This window comes from Protopterus annectens, chromosome 1.part0 (assembly GCF_019279795.1).
Source record: "Protopterus annectens isolate FY-2018-M chromosome 1.part0, PAN1.0, whole genome shotgun sequence".
Classification (NCBI taxonomy): Eukaryota; Metazoa; Chordata; order Ceratodontiformes; family Protopteridae; genus Protopterus; species Protopterus annectens.
In genome coordinates, this window is record NC_056725.1 from 435,392,799 (window position 1) to 435,412,393 (window position 19,595).

Here is a 19,595-nt window from a genome sequence, read left to right on the forward strand (position 1 = left end):
ATCTACAGACACTGCTAGTACATACGAAACAGTCCCAATATCAACAGGAATTCCATATTTACCTATAGGAAGGCTGGAGGTTCTGCCATCTATCTAGTATTCAAGAAATACAAAAGTAGAAAAATGCAGGCAAGGAACCAATATACAGGCAAGTAATCAACACATGGTAGATAAATGAGCTAGATATCGCAAGATCATACATATTCACAGACTAGGTAGGAATCTCCTAAGATGCTGATCTTAGAAGAGATGTTAACGTGTGGTCCAATCTGCCTGATTTTCTTGTAGCCTACTAAACAGTTGCACATCTTGTTGTTGGTTGTGATATACTTATGGCAGAAGAAATGTATACTGAAGGACATAATAATTTTGCAAGATTGTTGCATTGGGGATTGTGCAAACATGATAATATTGAAGTAGCTGAAAAACACTAAAAACATGAGCCACAAGCATTCCAGAAATTGTTGAAGTTTATATCACATGTGATCATCCATTACCAACAGCTCAAAAAATAGATGCAAGAAATCCAGCTATTGTAGTCTATGAAAAGAAGACAAAAGTAGCATTGATTACTGAAATCACTACATCCAGAGACTACAGTGTCTTATGTGCAGAGAGACACAAAGTCATAAAGTGCCAGGATTTGCAGGGAGAAATGAGGGGAATGTAGAAGAAAGATGCCCAGAAAGTTCCAGTAGTAGTAGGAGCGATAGGTCTTATAAAAATTAATTTACAATGATACTTAGATATGTTGCCGATACGTGTAACTCCATACTAATTGCAAAGGCGTCATCACTGAGCACATTGCAGGTGCTATGAAGAGCACTTCTGGCTAACATCAAAGATTGAAACAATACTAATTTCATGAACTTTAATTATACCTTGACTTAGGAATGGGTGTATTCCTGTCATGGTATTAGAAATCCAAAAGACTTGGAAAAATTTAAAAAAGTGATAAAATTCCAGTAATGTTTTTAAAAGGACAGGGGTCATTTTTTAAATCAAAAGCAATTTTTACCCCATAAGATTTCATGAAAAAAAACAATATCTTATAATAATGCAACACCCTTCATCATATAATTTCAAACATAAATGCTCACTTTCTTCTTCTTCTTACAAAATAAAACTGAAAAGAAAAGAAAAGAAAAATCAATAAACAAAGAAAAGAAAATGAAATAGTAAATGTTCCAATTAAAAGTCAAAACAGTATTTTCTTCGGACTGCAGTCTAGGTATATGCGAAAACAAACAAAAAATAAAAACTAAAAAAATTGAAACCTATATTGTTATTCCCATCTTATTATAAAATACTTTTCAGAATAGCAAGCTCATATCTTCCAAATAATATCTAAAATTACCTTGAATGTTTACTAACCAAGGTCTCCCTTCACTCTTAGCATATTTGTATATGCAAATATGTCCTCAATGATGTTTGTAAACATGCAATATTTAGTTCTCTTTGCAAGAATGCCTGAAAATGTTGCACTACTTTAAAATTTAGAAAACAATCTTGTGTGTCTTTTTGCCCACAATTCCTCAAAAGTGCAATCCCTCACTCCCCATATAAAATATTTTTTGATACTCCAGCCTCATAATGAAATTTCTTAATAAGCTGACTTTCCTATTAAAACATCTCATAATATGCTTACTTTCCTTATAAAGCATCTATGATTTTAATTCCCATCTATGATTTTAATTCTCTGATCATGTAGCTACACTTTCTACTCTGAGAGCTGAGTGGCCTAGTGGGGTAATGCACTATGCTGTCCTAAAAGGATCCTCGATGGAACCATATCTCTGAACTTTTCATCTCAAAAATGAGGAATATTAGTCCTCATAATGTGGAACAAATAGGCAAAATGTGGAATAAATATCATGGCTTACTAACATCTTCAACTAGGAAGGTCAGAGGATAGTCAAAATATGTCAGTTTTACTTAAAAGCAAGTTCTTTAAATGAATTATTATGATTAATTTCTATTTACCATGGATATCAGTTAAAAAAATCCTAACACTAAGCATGGACAGACCCTTTCAATGTGGAACTTCGAAAAACATGAACATTTTAAGATCTCAAATGAGGTATGTTCCTTGTAATGAGGTATACTTGAAAGTTATGGATGAAACAATGGCAAGAAAGCTATAACATATTAACACTAAAAATATGTTTTAATTATATGAACTAAAGAGAATAGACCCTAATCATCAAAGTAAAAGGTCTAAAGCTAAAAAGGACAAAAAAAAAATGAATGTTTTGAGGGGCAAGATCTGCCTACATCCACAGCTCTTATTTAAGTATATTGTCTTCATGGCTGTCCAACTATGTAAAAATGGGGAACACCACAGTTGAACTTTTCAAACCAAATACTATTTTCCTAAATCCCAAACTTCTTCTTAACCTTTTCCAATATACAGCTCTTCCGTTCCCACCATGGAGATGAAAGAAGAGAGGCCATGTCCTCATTTCTGCCACTAAACATGTGTCTAGTATCTGTGCAATTTTCCAACTTTTTTTATTCTGAAAGATCTTCTTTACTTCTTCATCTACCTCACCATGTCCCCTTAACCCAAAATGCAAATCGTTCATCTGCATGCTGTAGCATATCTCTATCTGTAACCCTCTCCCACAGTATCATCATAACTTTATTCTTTTTCATGATTTTAACTTTTAACACCCCTCATCATTTGTCCATGACTTATAAAATCCACAAATAAACAGGAAACCCAGTACTAGTGTAAACAGTTATAAAATAAAAAAAGAAAACACCAGCAGCTGGACGACCACAGAACTTTAATAACAAAGTAAAAGCTAAAAACTGCAAATAACCACTGTTTAGCACGTTTGTCTTATACAAAAGACATCTTCAGAACAGTGAAACAGGAAGTGAGAATAGCATTTATAACATATTCATGATCACACCCCCAAAAACACCCAATCAGAGGACAGAAATCACAAAAAAAAACCTGGGAAAATCTGAAAGAGTATTGGAAAACAGTGAAATGTACCAAACATCACTATTTACAACAATATTTACAAATTGGAAGCCCTAATTTTCAGTTCACTTGCAATGGAAATGCTATCATTAATCCCTGGCAAGTGTGTGGTGCTCATAACTCTCAACCTCTTAGAACAAGAAATCTGGACAAATCCATAAGTAAAACTGGGACAAAGGCTCAAAAATAGGGGCAATTTTTAAATATTCCTCTTACAAACTTAAAGTTGATAGAATAACAGGTTTTGTTTTAGTATGCATTTTCTAAATGGTATGAAGTCTGAAACTCAAATGTTTGTCATGATTTTCTAACTTCAATGTTTAATGATTTGCCACTAATTTGCCAGAAAAAAACACAATTTTATGAAAAAAACAGACCAAAAATATGAGGCAAAAATCTGGACATTCTGCGAAAATCTGTAGAGCTGAGAGCTATGGTGGTGTCTAATCTAAGCTGCCACAACATTTCACAATGCAATAATTTGTTCTTCCAGTCCACTCTGTAGGCAGCTGCTTGCACTTGTTCCAAAACAAAAAAAAAAGTTTCATATTCTTTTAATACCATATACTTGTACTTTCTCTTGTTCTTAATATTACAGTTTGCCTTTCATTTTTAGGCACAATATTGTCTTTCATTCATAACTGCATTTATGTTTTGCTGTAATTTTAGCCCCACCATCAAATTTGGTACGTTTGTTATAGCATTTGTGGAATGTTTTTGTTGAACCCAGACAGTATATATTGTGAGGAATATTTTACTCAAATATGATGCTTCACCCAAAGGAAAAACAAACATAAATAAGGTTGTCAGCAATATCTTAGTTTATATTTTTTTCCTTTTAAATAGTGAATTTGATAAATATATAATCTGACTGTACTCTAATCTGACTCTACTCAGCACTTTAATCAATCAACCATGCCAGAACTGATCCATCAGTCCACTTTATTTTTGATTTTCTGATACTGATTACAAACAGAAAATAGCATATTTAATTCATAAACTCAAGGTTCATAGATTATTACTAGTCTAATGACCCAGAGTCTTTTTAAGCCTAGCCAAGTTTCCCGAAAGAATAATGACGTCCTGTGTCCGAATAAGACATTGAGGACCAGATATTTATAAGATACCTCTGTCTATAAGGGATAATATACTTAAAATAATATTCTGTTATTCTTTTATATGGCCATTTCAAAGTAAAGCTAATCATAATGCAGATTAAGGATGCTTCAAAGCAACTTATCTTATTTCCTCTCAGATTCAGTTGTTCAACTTTAATGGTTCTATTCTTTTAAACTATACACAATTCCTGTTGTGATGAAAAGTCCTCCCTCATAAACGTACCTGCACCCCAGCATAGAGCCATGAACTATAGCTACATGATAAAAGTTTTCTTCTTGAAGTAACTGCACAGCCCTTCCTCTGCATTACTACAGCTTATTATTCAATTTAAAATGCTAAGCAACACTTTGCTGCATGTCTTCTGACACTTATCTACCTTAAATACCTTTACAGGATTAGAAACCAACCATTAACAAAGCAACCATTCCTTCATCTGAGTGATTTCTGCTATAGTTTTACTAACTGCACAATAATCAGTTTAGAAATATCATCACCAGACTTTTACATAATGTCATACTACTGCCGGTACAAAATATTTGGTTGATATTACATATGTGTCCCCGAACTCCATTTTTATTTTTTCCAGAAAATGTCTGGACCAAAAGTGATTAATGCAAGCATTTTACTAGGGTGAGACTGTATTCAGTTGTTTGAAGGCAACTTGAACAAGCCCAGCCAATCCTAACAGATATCGAATAATAACATTTTAACTTTATGTCCAGATTCTGAAGAGCTTAGACGTCTGAAAAGGCTGGACATCAATGAGTTAGCTTATCAAAAAATAAATAAATAACTATGCCTCTATATCTGACACCATCAACATATTATATCTCATTCAAAACTGCTCTTCATGTTATATTATTGCCAGTACTGAGTCTCCCTTAAGAAGTACTGCAGTGGTGGTGCTGCAGTAGCGTTGTCGCCTCACAAATAGAAGTTGCCCTGTTCGATTCTCAGCTACAGCGTCTTCTGTGTAGAGACATGCATGAATGGGCGTACCTTCATTGAAGGTTGTGCGTCAGCGCTGGCAACTCGGCACGTAAAAATCTAGTGCCAATCATTAGCGGACCAGAGTTCCGCTGTGACGACCCCAAACCGGGAAAAGCCGAAAACAACAACAACTGAGTCTCCCTTAAAGCAGGATCAAGTCCTAGTGGGACTAATGACATAAGACAAGTGTAAAATTTAATTTTAAAAGTATAAGAAGAAAGAACCAAATGATTGTCAAAATATAAGTTTGGCTTAGCTGGCCTTTCATATTTCAATTTGTGATCATTGCATCTTTCTCTCAGGTAGAACCATTTGAGTTAGTAAAAAAGCATGATTCTTCATCCATATTTGCAGTTTCTTTGGCTCAGCTTGAAGCATACCTCTCAACTGTACAGCTTTTCACAGAATGTCCAGACTTTTGCTCATATTTTTGATATGTTTCTCATAAAATTGTGCTTTTATGGCAAATTATTTGCAGATCATTGAGGGATGAAGTCAGAAAATAATGACAGACATTTGTGTTTCAGACTCCATACCCTTCAAAAAATTCATAATAATGCAAAACATACTATTCTATCAATTAAGTTTGCATGAACAATATTTAAAAACCTGTCCCTATTTTTGAAAAATTGTCCAGCCATTATTTATGGCTTTGTCCAAATTTCTTGCTCTAAGAGGTTGAGAGGTATGGCTTGAAGCTGAGATTTCTTATCATATGAGGATATTCATTTTCCTAGCAGGTTTTAAAAGAACCCTCAAGAGGCCAGATAACCAATTTAGAAGCCTTATCTCCCAAATATAAGAAACATCATTCTGAACTTTAGCTAGCTTCTGTTTCGGTAAAATTTCTTCACGACCCCAGTGATCTATATTGTATCTGATTTTGAGTGTCTTGTCTTTTTGTTTAACTAAAGTTCATTGTATGGCTTTATCTGTTTATCTCCACTGGATCTTGTCTTGGAAACTCTCTACTGCCAAGACACCAAGACTTTCAAACTTTTAACAACCTAGTGCTGTTTAACTGGGGTCTCAATTTTGTTCTTACCTCTTTGCAAGGGAAAATTTTGAGATAATTTTCTTAATATTATAAAAGATTCTGTGCAGGACAATTTTTCTCCTTGTGGCAATAAATTAGCCGAATGGTATTCTGAGCAGCAATGTCTTTTGTGCACTGGTTCTAATATCATTTCTGAAAAGAGAACATGACTTTTTTTCTTCATTTTTCTTTATTAAAGTTAAAACACTTGCTTCTGTTCCCAGAATTTTCTTTTACAAGATGTGTTGCAACTTATTCTTTATAGAATATAATCTTGAAAATGGTTGTCTTATACATATTCTCATAAAGATATTACAGAATCTGACAAGTTATTCTTTGCAGCAAATAATGACTTTTCATCTGTTGTAATTCTACAGGTATATCCCATCTTGGAAGGTTCACTCCACTACAGAAGTAATTATGTGGATTATATTTTTCAAAGGTGCTTGTTCTGCTACACATTTAGAAAATGTTACAAATTGTACACGTTTTTCATGGTCTGTGGGGGGTTAATGTTTCACAATTCAACATGTTATTCAGCCAGTGTTACAAAACTAGGGACTTTGTGACATATTTTATTGCACGTGTATGACGTGCACATCACAACAGTGTATGCTCATTGTGTCCCTGGTTTCACAACATATTCCAATTTATCATCAATTCCTGTAAGAATAATTCTTTAAATTCTGTGAGAGATAGTTATAGCACTACTTTATTGAAGGAAGGAATAACCTAGTGCTGATCCCTATATAGGGCTTAACTAGCCAGTGTGACAGTCAGATAGATTAGCCTGTTACTATGCAAGGCTGTCAGGTAGATTAGCCTGTTACTATGCAAGGCTGTTTATGGCAACTGGACAAAGTGTTGTGGTTGAGGGGATGGCAAATTGACTGTAATCATTACAGTTACATTTTCTTTTCCTAAGCTGGCCACTCAACAGCTTCTGTGAATTATTCATTTTCCATGAAAAGGCCTTTGTGGCAAAGAATGCAGTGAAATGGCTGTGTAAAAGTACTATGTATTATGCTTCTTGCATTTGGTAGAACTTCTGTCTAGGTAGTAAAGACTGTTGATGGTAACCAAAGAATATATATATTTATCTCCAAAGAGATGCAGTTCATTGTTTACCATCAGTAGCTGTTGTACCGCCAGCTCAGGGATAGAAAGGTATTATGATATTCTTTAATCCATAATATGCACCTTTGGCAATTGTTTGAGCATGATAAAAGGATTTCCAAACTAACTGATACATGATGATTGAAGGATAGTTCATTATCAATGAATGTACCTAGATATCTAATGACTGTGTTTATCTTAAACTGGGTTCTGTTTCTGTAGTAAAAAGTAGGATAAACTAGTTTCCCAAAGGCTACTAATTGCGTTTGTTGGCATTAAGTGCAAGGATATTATTGGCATGCAAATTGTTAGTTCTGTCAAAGCATACATGGATGATATATCTATTTGTGGGAGTCAGTAAGAGCAAGCAGTTTACAGTTATTGATAAGCTTGGTTAGTCAAAGTCCTTTGACATCTGCTTTCATATTGGAGAGGTAGATGCCAAAGAGGAGGGGACACAGGATAGTGCCTAGAATGATACCAATAGTGATAGACCTTTCAGATGGGAAGGTCCCCCTTATTCTAATCTGTTAATGAGCTGCTGTTTCCTGCAACCAAGTGTACATGATTTGATTCTTTCCAGCTTTACTTGCCTTCTGTGTGACTCTGAGCAAGTAATTTAACCAGACAGTGCTTCCAGGTCATCCCTGAAAAGGGATACTTCTGTGCAGTGGAATTAAGTGATAAACACGTTTAAATTAAAAAACTAAAGCAAGAACAGCATTGTTATGATGTGCATTCAACCAGAGAGCCAATTTGCAACCCAGTGGGTGACATAGAAATTTATGTTTACATTTATACCGGTAAGTTTGTCACTATTGCCAGCATAGGAGATTGTGCTGAGGACTTTAGCAAGGTCCAGATAATCAATGTAGCCACAATGACCTTTGTCGATGGCAGCTTTTACATTTTCAAAGCAATTAAACAAACTAAGTAGGCAGGATCCACCATTTACAGACAAAATTAATTGGGATGCAGGGTTTGTAGGTCACCCGTTTCATTGTTTGTGATATTAAACAAAATGCTTTACACGATTTTACAGAGGATACTCAAGGGGCTAATAGGATAATAATTGCTAGGGTGAAGGGTCTGAGATGTAGAGGCTCCATGACAGCCATTCTTCCGAGGAAAGGCACATATCCAGTGGTGAGGCTAAGCTTAACAAGGTTTAGAAAAAGATCAACAGTACTGCATTTTGTACTAAGTAGAAGGTAGCTTGGTAAATTGTCTGAACCAATGGAGCTACTGTTTCTGTTTTTGGACTAAGCTTGTAGGATCTTGCCTGTAGTGATTTTTGGGGAAGTGGAATTTAGTGATTCAGGAGATGGAATGAAGGGGCGAGTGGGAGGGGTTAAATGGAACCAAAGTTCTCATTTAGGATATTGAATATGAATCATGAAATGGTAATTCTGCTTGCTATACCTGCAGTTTTGAATTCTCACAGAGGTGATGGACCCACTGTCTTGGGGGTTGCAGGTGTGTCTGTCCCCATGCAAAAATAAATAAATTAAATAAATAAAAAATAATGTGCAACAGTGACTTTTGCATTGTTGATCCCTGACTGTCTAATAGGGTACCCTAAATTGCCTGGATTCATGTCAGTTGATTGACAATTGTGTTACTAACTGATGATTGATGAAGCACTGGTTTCAGAAAAAGAAAAAAATATAGAGGTACAGATCTCTGAAACACTGAAAATGAGTAACGTTGATATTTGCAAATGGTTGAATTTTTCTGGCATATTGAATACCTTAGATGTCTTATACCCCTTCTGTATGAACAAAATATTTGCAACAATTACAATTTGCATGTATATTGCTTTATACTCAGTTTGTGGTAAAAGTGAGTCCTTGTAGATTAACCAACTTACCTGGTGAACAAACAATAACAAATGAATAAACAGAAACAAACAAATAAATAAACAAATGAAATAAACAACATCAGTGGCACATCACTCATCAGCTGCGTAGGGGCTTATGTCTCACGCAGCTTTACTCTCTGTAAAATTAATGCTGTTTAGCAAACTGTACGCAAGTCTTTTTTTAGTTGAATGTAAGACTGATATGCTTGACTTTTTCTGTGATACTTATTTCTACGATGTACTCATATATTCTATGACTGATATATGCTTAATGTAGTGTATGTTTTGTACCTCTGGTGAAAGTCGTGCCTGGAAATAGTCCTCCGATAAGCTTACATAGCTGGTCAGCAAATAAATAAACAGACATCATTACGATCAATAAAGTGACAAGATATTCTCAGTCAAAAAGATTGTATCTTGAAAACTGAAACATAAAGCCATCGTTATATGAATGTCCTTACTATAACTTTTTTTCTTTTTCTGAAACCAGTGCTTACAAATAAAAATATTTATCAACATAATGTGTGTTCCGAGTTGCTAACATGCTCACATTTTGTAAACATTTGTTGTATTTTACATTCCTGGTGAATTTGCTTATGATGACACAATTCATAGCCAAAGCCTAATATTTCTATGATAATGAAAAGGACAGTGGACATTTTTTTGTGCCTATTTTTTTATATGCAGTAATTTGTTTTCCAATACACTTCTTTAGTCACAATTTTTATTTAAGTGTATTCTTTGCACATCTTGTCTCACTAAATTTCACTTTTTGTATAAATAATTTAATTTTCTTATTTATATCTATTGTAACATAACTTTACCTAATTTTCTATTTTGCATTCAAAATCAGTTTCATTTCATGTTGGCATTCCATATGAATAGCACATTTGAGCAGTCTAGAAGCTAATTCACAATGCCATGTCTATTCTTGTACGTCCCTCCTTCTACCTTTGGTTTTCCTTTCAGTCAGAGCACAGGCCAGCAACTAAAGGTGCTTTTGTTAAGTTGTGCCTCAGGCTACAAAATTCCCACAGAACATGATCCCCCTCTAGTTCTCCAAAGAGCAATGGGATACCAGCACAAATACATCTTTAAAGGGTTTCATGCTTCTAATAAGTGATTTTAGAAGGATTTCAGTAGTGCAGCAAAATCAGCAGCTTTTCTTAATTTCTCATCAGGTGGTAGTATCTTTGGGCAGGCTGCAGAACAACAACTTATGCTTCATTATTAAATTCCCCGAGGCCCTCTTCTCTTTCAGTAAAATAAGGAAAAGTGGTAGATTTAATAAAATATAAACGTAAATGCATGTGAGCAGTTAATATTGACATTGCCTTTTTACAATATGAAGGAAAATGAATGTTACTAACACTTAAAGAACAATAAAAACAGCTATATTACTCATTGTCCCCGGCTTTATGTCTTTGGGCTGGTAATTGTATGAAGGGTAGGTACCACATGACTTCAGGGGATACGTCTATATTATTGTGCCACAATTAAGTTTTCTGTAATTTGGTGTCTGTCAGATGTTAGAAGTATGTGTGTTACAAGCAAAAATCATTTTATAACCCCCTTTAGCTCCTGCTTCCTTGCTGCAATCTCACCCTCCCCCACCACACACACACAGAGAAAAACACTCAGGTCGCAAACAGTACATATAATAATAGTGATTTTATGGGTACAAGCTGTTACCATAAAATGGGGCAGATATAAAAACTAAGAGCATGAACTCAGTCACAGGGTAGACCGACTGCTCTCTAAAGGGTTTTTTTCCTCACTGGTGGTATTTTTTTTACTATGTCCTACACTGCTGTGCTTTGGCATACATTTCTTTAAGTTAGGTATCAAATATATACATCTGTCTCGTTATCAGTGTAGGTATGCATTTATGTATGCATGTATCTTCTATCTATTAATCTATTGATCATCTACTTATTTATCTATCTATCTAACTATTGATCTATGTCCCCTGTGACTGCCAGCCATCTTGTTGTTGTCACAACTATGTCTATTCTGTCACCATCACCATCACTAAGGTGAGTGTTAGTTGTTGTGTAACTAGACTCCCGGCTGCCATTAGGGGACTCTTCATTTTCTTGTCCAAACCTCATCCCCCTGCAGCTGATACACATGCATATAGGTGTGCACCACACCCGCCATTATGAGCAGATACATTTCTACACATACATCAAGAAAGCTACCATGCAGATGCAGCTCACTGGAATCAAACACACATCTTTGTCCATCCATTGCATACTGTGCACTTCTTTCTCGAGTAGGTGCTAGCAGTGAAGCAGATCAGACTATTTCTTTCCACCCAGGAAAAGTGAGTCAGCTGTGGGCCCATCCCTGCTGGCTTCCCTATTGGCCAAATTACTAATCAGTCATGGGGTCCCCAGGTCACAGTCAGAGTTCTGTTTCACTGAACTAATATTTCTCTCAGATTTCCCCACAATTTCACATTTACTGTTTACTCAGAATTTCCAGAAGCATTCATGCATTTCTAAATACATTTGCCCATTTCCCCTGTAGTACTTGAAAACAATCTATAGAAAATTGCCAAAACCATGGCTTCTCCATACTTGTAACCCATTGTCACATCAAATCCCAAAGTGTTCACATTTATTCAATGTATTTCTGCAATGTCAAGAATTTTAAATTCAGTCTACACAAATGGAAAATATAGAAATGTGTCACTGTTAATATCTCTGAAAAGTTTACATTAATTTATTTTTAGCAATTTAATAATTTAAAATATTTAACTTAATCTGCATTCCAGACATTCAACTTTATGTTATTATCTAAAACTTACTTAATTTGACAGCTGTATGATGTGCAAGGATGGAGCCCTGACAATTTTTTAGCTCTCCAAATTTCACCTTCTGGCTTACACAATGGGTTAGTTGAATGAGAGGGAAAGGAGGCCTTAGGTCATTTTTAGTTTGTAAACACAGAGGGGAAAATAGTCAAGAGAGCAGCTAATCTCTGGGGAAGACTGAGGGGTTTGAAAAAGATTATAGTTAAGATGGATGTCATGGTTTCTGAAGGGGAAATTATAGACATATTTGCAATCTGCAGCACACTGGTAGAAGTAAATCTGCCTCATTTACTTTTTCTCATCTCAAAAATGCAGTAAGGTTCTTCAAAACGGACAATAGCTGCACTGGCAAAGGGTCCAAGGCTGTCCCATGACACACCTAGAGGGACTGGCATATATGCTGTGAATTGATCTTCTGTCTAACCACAGCCCTGTGGACAAGTTTGCTGCAGTAACAGCACAAGTATAAATTCAGGCAACCTAATAAGATTTTCATTGTGGCTCTTTAATAGTACTAATGTTTCATAATTTAATGCTATAAACTCAAATTATGATCTGACAATTAGTCTTCTAATATTTTATAATATATGCCAACCAGTTAGATGCCCCAATTCAAATAAGTGTATTATGATGACACTAGTGTTATGTTTTTTGCATTATTAGCTGCGTCTGTGAGGTGTGCATTTGCATTTCTCTACATGTATACACATTTTATTATGTGGACTGCCTTGGGAAGTTATATTTTACTGTTTCTTTCTTTGATATTTTCTTTACAGTTATAATTTTACTCCCTATACCAAAAATGTTCTTGTTTACATGTCAACCATCTCATACTTGTTCTAAATGGATCTCGTTTATCTTCTAGATATGACCTGTCGCTTTGAAAGTGAGAAGATCTGTGGCTATACACAGGATCAAAACGATCATTTTGATTGGACCAGACAGAACAACTTAACTCAGAACACTAAACGCACACCAAACACTGGACCCACCATAGACCGCAGTGGGATACCAGAAGGTAAAATGAGATTTTTTAATATTTTGCATTGGCAAGAAGGTGTTAGCCATTATTTTATGTCTTACATAGATTACAGGTTTGGTTTAATAAATGACAGAGAATCAGCAAATTTGAAGTGACTGGCATAAGAAAGGAATGTCATTAGTAAATGTTATTTCTGTCCCTAGTGAAAGGAAGGAGACACGTCCACCAGACCTTTCATGTGAGGTGAAATGTCATTGTTTTGTTTAGTGCTGGAATACATCTAGGAGAAATGCTTTCTTCTGAATTTACATGTAGACATATTTAATTAAAATAAGTTAACTGTTAATAGAAATGAATAAAATGGAAGGAAATGAATAAATAGCTCTCATGATATTTACTCATAACCCCTAGTCAGATAAGTAGGGTCTATATCATGTCATCAAAGTGTCATAACTTCGAATGTGATAACATCGAACCCAAAACCACGAAAGCTGAAAACTCCGAAGACTGAGAACAGCAATTTTTTTCCCTGGGAAAAAAAATCACTGTTCCAGTATAAAACGCGAAACACACGAACACTACAAACTATTTCTAATGTGTGGGGCTTTGCCCCCCACTCCCACTCCCACCCCCAACATGGGGGGCTGTGCCCCACATCCCCCCTACTTCAATATATCAACTCCAAGATTGCACCACAGTGGAGGAAATAGCGAAACCACAGACATGGCCCACCAAATTCTTTCCCTGGGCAAGAATTCAATGTTCGGCAGCTTTGATATTTTCAGTCTTTGGACTTTCAAGTTCAAGGTTTTGGTGTTCGAAACTTTGAGCATTCGAACATGTGATATAAACCCAGATAAGTAAATCACGGTCTAGGTGCCATATATTAGAAAACTTGATGATAATGGGACTGTCCCATCTGTTTTCCTTCATTTCATACACAAAGAAGATACTGAATGTATAGGTGACTAAGCAAAACTCTACAAGACCTCAGCAACTGCAGGTGCTATAAGTAGCATCACTTCTATTCCTGGCAATGATAGGAAGGAGTAATCGTAACTCACTTGTATCAGTAAAATTCAGAATGAGAGATAAGGGTATATTTATCACTTTGTATCATTGTTTAGCTCTTACTTCCTTGCAGTTTGACAGTATTTTTCCTAGAAGGACTATAAAGTCTATGGTGTTAAGATCACTTTAAGAATATATTAAAGTATTACTCTGAGCAACAAATGGCTAAACAGAAATTACAAATTTACATAAAACTGAATTTTGAAGACTTATTTAGATGGGTAAAGGAAGATTCAATCAGAGAACTAAAATAAATAGCTTTGTACTGGGGAAAGGGAAAGCGTCACTACACCTCTCATACTAGGGTTTGTGTTTTAATCCTTTCTGTTTATACATTCTAACTTTGACCTCATGCAATCTTTGGTAAAAAAAATATTTCCTTTTCACTAAGCATGTGTTACCTTGGAATTGGAATATTTAAGAAGGTTTATGTTTGTGTGGTGGGATGTCCCAAATTGTGCTACAGAGAGGCTTAAATCATTAAAAAATACGTAAAGTTTTAATTTTGACATTTTGGGGTACTTTGGATTTTATGTCAGTTTAGCATTTTTAATTAAGTAATTGTAGGTCCATTGTAGTGCTAGTTGCTTTCCATATTGAAATATTTAGTTTCATTGTGTGGCATTGTGCTTGTCAATGGGAAAGATCCCACAGTACATGTTAAAAAAGGTCAGAGATGGGTTTCTAGTTAAAACTTAGTTTTATACTGGACAGATGTAGGGATAAGCAAGCTAAAATAAAAAAATTATCAGGGACACCGACAGTATACAACTGATTCTCCATACGTAATGAGAAATAACCAAACTAGAAATAAAACTGTTTTGAGTGGTTTGTTAATCTGCTTATGGGCTTTAGTTTGCTGTGTATACCCTGTAGCTTTTACTGAATAAAAATGTCTACTAAAAACCAGTCCAGATGATGTCCATGTAAGAAGTTTAGGTCATAGTTAAAGACACGGTGCAGCAAAGACTTTGGTTAGGTTATGGCCTGCAGCCCCCAACTTGTTGAGAAGAAAATATAGAGACACAGTGACTGGTACTCAGGCAAACTAAAAATCGTGTCAAAAGGAGATTTAAATTTGACTGATGGATGGTTCAACACAAATTTACCCCTGATTTAACAACCCAGTCTCTCATGGATAAGGGAAATGTGAATGTGCCAACACATCTTTCACTGATCCATCTGTGGGTTATTTGTTACAAGCACTACCATGGGAATGTAAGACTAGGCTTTTGAAGATCCTGAAAGATCAATAGCCTAGATAGTCTTTATTAAACTGTGAACATATAGGGGCAGTTGAGATCTTTTTAGTTATACTGGTGATAAAAAAGTTCAAAGATGGTCTGGTTTCTTTTAGTCCAGAGCATATATAGGTGAAACATGAGGCTATGAATTTAAATTAAGTTTTTAGCAAATACTTTGTATCTTGCTTATGAAGCCATGGCAGTAAAAGATTTTAGGGTATGAATGAGGAATCAAAGGGAAAGAAAGTGAATTGAAATACTTATAGTGAGAATTGTGGATGAGATAACTTGTCTCCAGGGAACTGATGTGCTTAAGTGTTTTCCGAGGTCTAAATGACGTTGGTTACAGTAGTCAAGCTTAGAAATCTATGGATTTGCCACTTGATAGAGCCAAAGGCTGCTGCAGAGATTTTAATGTTCAAGGAAAAAAAGGGTGGAGGTGTTGTTAATTGGTAATCAAGATGTCAGATTCCGGAAAAAAAAATGTCAAAAAAGCAGAAGAGTGTAATCAAGTTATTAAAAGACAGAATCCTATATTCACTCCAGTGGTGTAGCATGATAAAGCCTTGACTATGGCCCAGATGGACTAACTTTGATTAGCATCTTATGTGACTGACAAAATGGCAGGGACAGATGGGCATTACCATCCCTTGGGGTAGGGCGGTTATGTTGGCATCTCCTACAATGATCTCTGGTGGAGATATGGCTGAGCTGCCATAGAGGCGGGGCAATGCTTTATAGGTCTTTATTGCACTCCCACCCCTCAGATGTAACTACAATGTCCACAAGGGGGTGAAGAAAGAGGATATGTCAAAAAAATGTACCCCACCTGACTTGAAGTAGGACAGCAATGACCCTTATAATTAGCATACCACTTTTGACATTTCCTTTGGCCCTCAATATGCAGTGACTATATTCTACAGAAAATAAGATTTTCAGATTGGCTGTTTGCTATCTGTCACGCTCACCACTTGCCTCTTTTACAAAGGTTGAGTTAGCTCCCTGTTTTTGAAAAGGCAGCCTTCTTACATGGTATTTTTGCATATAAATTTCTGAAAGAGAATTACTGCCCACCTTTAAAGAAATCCTTGTTTTCCCGCCTTCCTCAACTAGTTTAGACCAGTTTACAGGCATTGCTGTATTCTGGGCTGTGGTGTAGTTCCTGTGTTGTCCATTACCTTACTTGGATAGAAGGAAGTTTCTTTGCTCACCAGTGGGAGTGGGGAGCCTTGAGCAGCCTACCTGTCCTTGGGGGAAGTGACCTCAGCACAAGAAGCTGTAGTAATTGGTTGTTTTGGACCATTTCTAGCTCTTTTGTAGTTCACTGTTTAAAATCCGCCTCTGGGCATTTTTTTCTGGCTATAATGCTCAGACAAGCTCCATGTGGGTTTACAGAGTGGTCCTAGCAGCAGGGAAATCAGAAAAGCGACTATCTTCTGGATTTAAGTATCTTTGCTTTTTTTCACTTGGAATAGCTTCTGTAGCTTACCTTGAACTAGCCTGAACTGTTTTTTTAACTGATTGCTGCATTATTTTAAAATCAGCACTTAAAGTTACATTTTAGTCGAATTTGATCGAAAGTTTGCTTGTTTGTTTGTTTAATTTAACTGTGGAGGTCGCCCACTAAAGTGTGCTAGCCTGTGTAACTAATTTATCACTGTTTCTGCATTTTCTGTGTGTTTCTACCAAAAAAAAACAAAAAAAATAATCCTTGTTTTCCCGCCTTCCTCGACTAGTTTAGACCAGTTTACAGGCATTGCTGTATTCTGGGCTGTGGTGTAGTTCCTGTGTTGTCCATTACCTTACTTGGATAGAAGGAAGTTTCTTTGCTCACCAGTGGGAGTGGGGAGCCTTGAGCAGCCTACCTGTCCTTGGGGGAAGTGACCTCAGCACAAGAAGCTGTAGTAATTGGTTGTTTTGGACCATTTCTAGCTCTTTTGTAGTTCACTGTTTAAAATCCGCGTTTGCACAGCTTTGCGCGGTCATGCGCTTAGCGTAGCGCTGGTTAAACAAGGTTAAACTTTTTCTGGCTCCGCCAAGTCTGCTCTTCAAATTTTCCCTTAAGGAAGCTCTGCTCTTAGTATAACCAGACTACTCACTGTATTATAAGCCTAGCACTTGTTCTCAATACTTCTCTACTAAGTAAGCACTCTCAAACTAAGTAAAGCACTACATCTACTTACCACCCCTGTGAAAATCCACTTCCCTTAAAGGTATACCACTCCCTTATACTGTTCTAGCATGTCAAGTGGTAGATTACTGGCGTCGTCTCCAGTTCAGCTGGTCAATCTGGGTATCTTGAGACAATGCTACAATTGTCTCATGTACACAGACAACCCTCTCCTCCTCCCAACAAACACAAATACATGTGAGAGATGCAACTATATAGCCAAACTGGAGGCTGAACTCTCTCAACTCAGGGCTGGAGTGACCAGACAGGAGGTGATGGCAACCACACACACAACAATCCCAGTCCCACATAGACCTACCACAACTGCAAACCAAACACATAAAAACACAAAGACATACTCGGAGGCTCTAATAAAAAACTTACCAAAACAACAGAGGCTCCCAAAGCAGACATCCAAAAATCTACCACCTCAAAACAAAACACATGCAACACATACTTCAATAAATCAGTGTGTCGACCAGTCGAAGCCCTTAAGGCCAAACACCTTGCCTGATACACTAGTAATAGGTGACTCTATAGTCAGACACACTGATGTCCCACTGACCAGGCTGAACAAGGAGAAGGTGACTGTGAGCTGTCTATCGGGAGCTAGGATCCGCCACATAACACACGCACTCAGGTCACTCCAAAGCAAGTACAAATATGACTCCGTCATTGTCCATGCTGGTGTGAATGACCTGAGACGTACCTCCCTGGACTACATGAAAAGAGACATAGAGGAGCTCTCCGATTATGTAGCCCAGGCTGGTATGACCCTGACCCTGAGCAGCATCTTGCCCTCACCAAGAATGATACCACAATACAAAGACAAGATGATCAGCTTTAACAATTGGCTCAAGTACTGGTGTCATTCTAAGGGGATCCAATGTCTGTCTGCCTGGGATGATATGTTGGACAAGCCACGCTGCTTCGCAAGGGATGGCTTACACCTGTCACCACTGGACTTCCGGATATTGGCTAAGGCTCTTGCCACCCCCATAGTGCCTTTTTAGGCAAGGCTCAAAAGACAAACCCACCTCCTTAGAAAACAAAAATGGAAAAAAACTAAGGGTAATGCTGCTCAATGCCAGAAGTCTAAATCTCAAGATGCAGGCACTTGATGCACTCCTCAGCATGGAGAACATTGACGTCTGTGCAGTAACTGAAACCTGGTTCAAGGCTCCTGAGAGCACCCCAGCACTACCAGGCTATACCTCGTATCATGCGTTTTGGCCCCAAAACCCAGGCCGAATCCCAAAGGGATGGGGAGTGTCCATATTCATAAAGGACACCCACACCTCCAGGTTAGTAGCAACACATGAAGCATCAGAGACCATACAGGTGCAACTAACCATAAGCAAAACTGCTATACAACTGGTAGCATGTTACAGACCACCCTCCCAATCTCAAGAACCCCACTCAGCCTTCCTGAAGACATTGGAGGATATGAATGTATCACAAAATACCATCATACTGGGAGACTTCAACTACCCAAACATAGATTGGGTACATTATTCTAGCCCTAATACCATAGCCTAAAGGTTCCTGGAATTCATAAATTCAAATGCACTGGAACAACTAGTCACCTCTCCCACTAGGGGAGATAATATACTAGACCTGATCATCACAAACATGGGGACAAAATGCTCCACACCGGAAGTATACCCCTCACTAGTGAGATCTGATCACAAACTAATCACCCTGGATATACATATCCCACCGCCACCCCCAGCACAAAAGACCACAGTGAAAAACTTCTCAAAAGCAGACTTCACTCTTCTCAAGACTGAGATGGTATCCTTTAAGCCCACTGTGCCAGTGGATACCAATCCCACAATGCCGAATCCTTCACAAATGCTTTCTATGGACATCTCCAAGAATGAATGGATCATGCAATCCCAAACAAATCCAATTCCCTCTCCACCAAATGTAAGCGTCCTGTCTGGTGGACCTCAGCCATAAACAAATTGTATAACAAAAGAAGGAAGCTACTGCACATTAGAGTGAAATCCCATGAAGGGAAGACATCGCTGATCAACATTAGCAGAAAACTATGTTCTCTCATAAAAACATCCAAGGCAAACTTTGAGAGAAAAATCGCTAAGGACACTAAAGATAACCACAAAGCCTTCTTCAGCTATGTTAGAAACCTGGGCAGAAACCCTCAGATATGCTCAGAGTTGGTTCACAACAACA

The 19,595-nt window shown here is 37.0% G+C and overlaps 1 protein-coding gene across 1 annotated transcript in view; it reads left to right on the top strand.

The window, feature by feature from the left end:
• MDGA1 (MAM domain containing glycosylphosphatidylinositol anchor 1) overlaps positions 1-19,595 on the top strand; it is a 3,256,518-nt gene that overhangs the window by 2,959,068 nt on the left and 277,855 nt on the right. Inside the window, exon 13 of the mRNA XM_044060326.1 lies at positions 12,798-12,950. Within this exon, the coding sequence (XP_043916261.1) occupies positions 12,798-12,950 (153 nt within the window). The remainder of the gene's footprint in view (positions 1-12,797; positions 12,951-19,595) is intronic.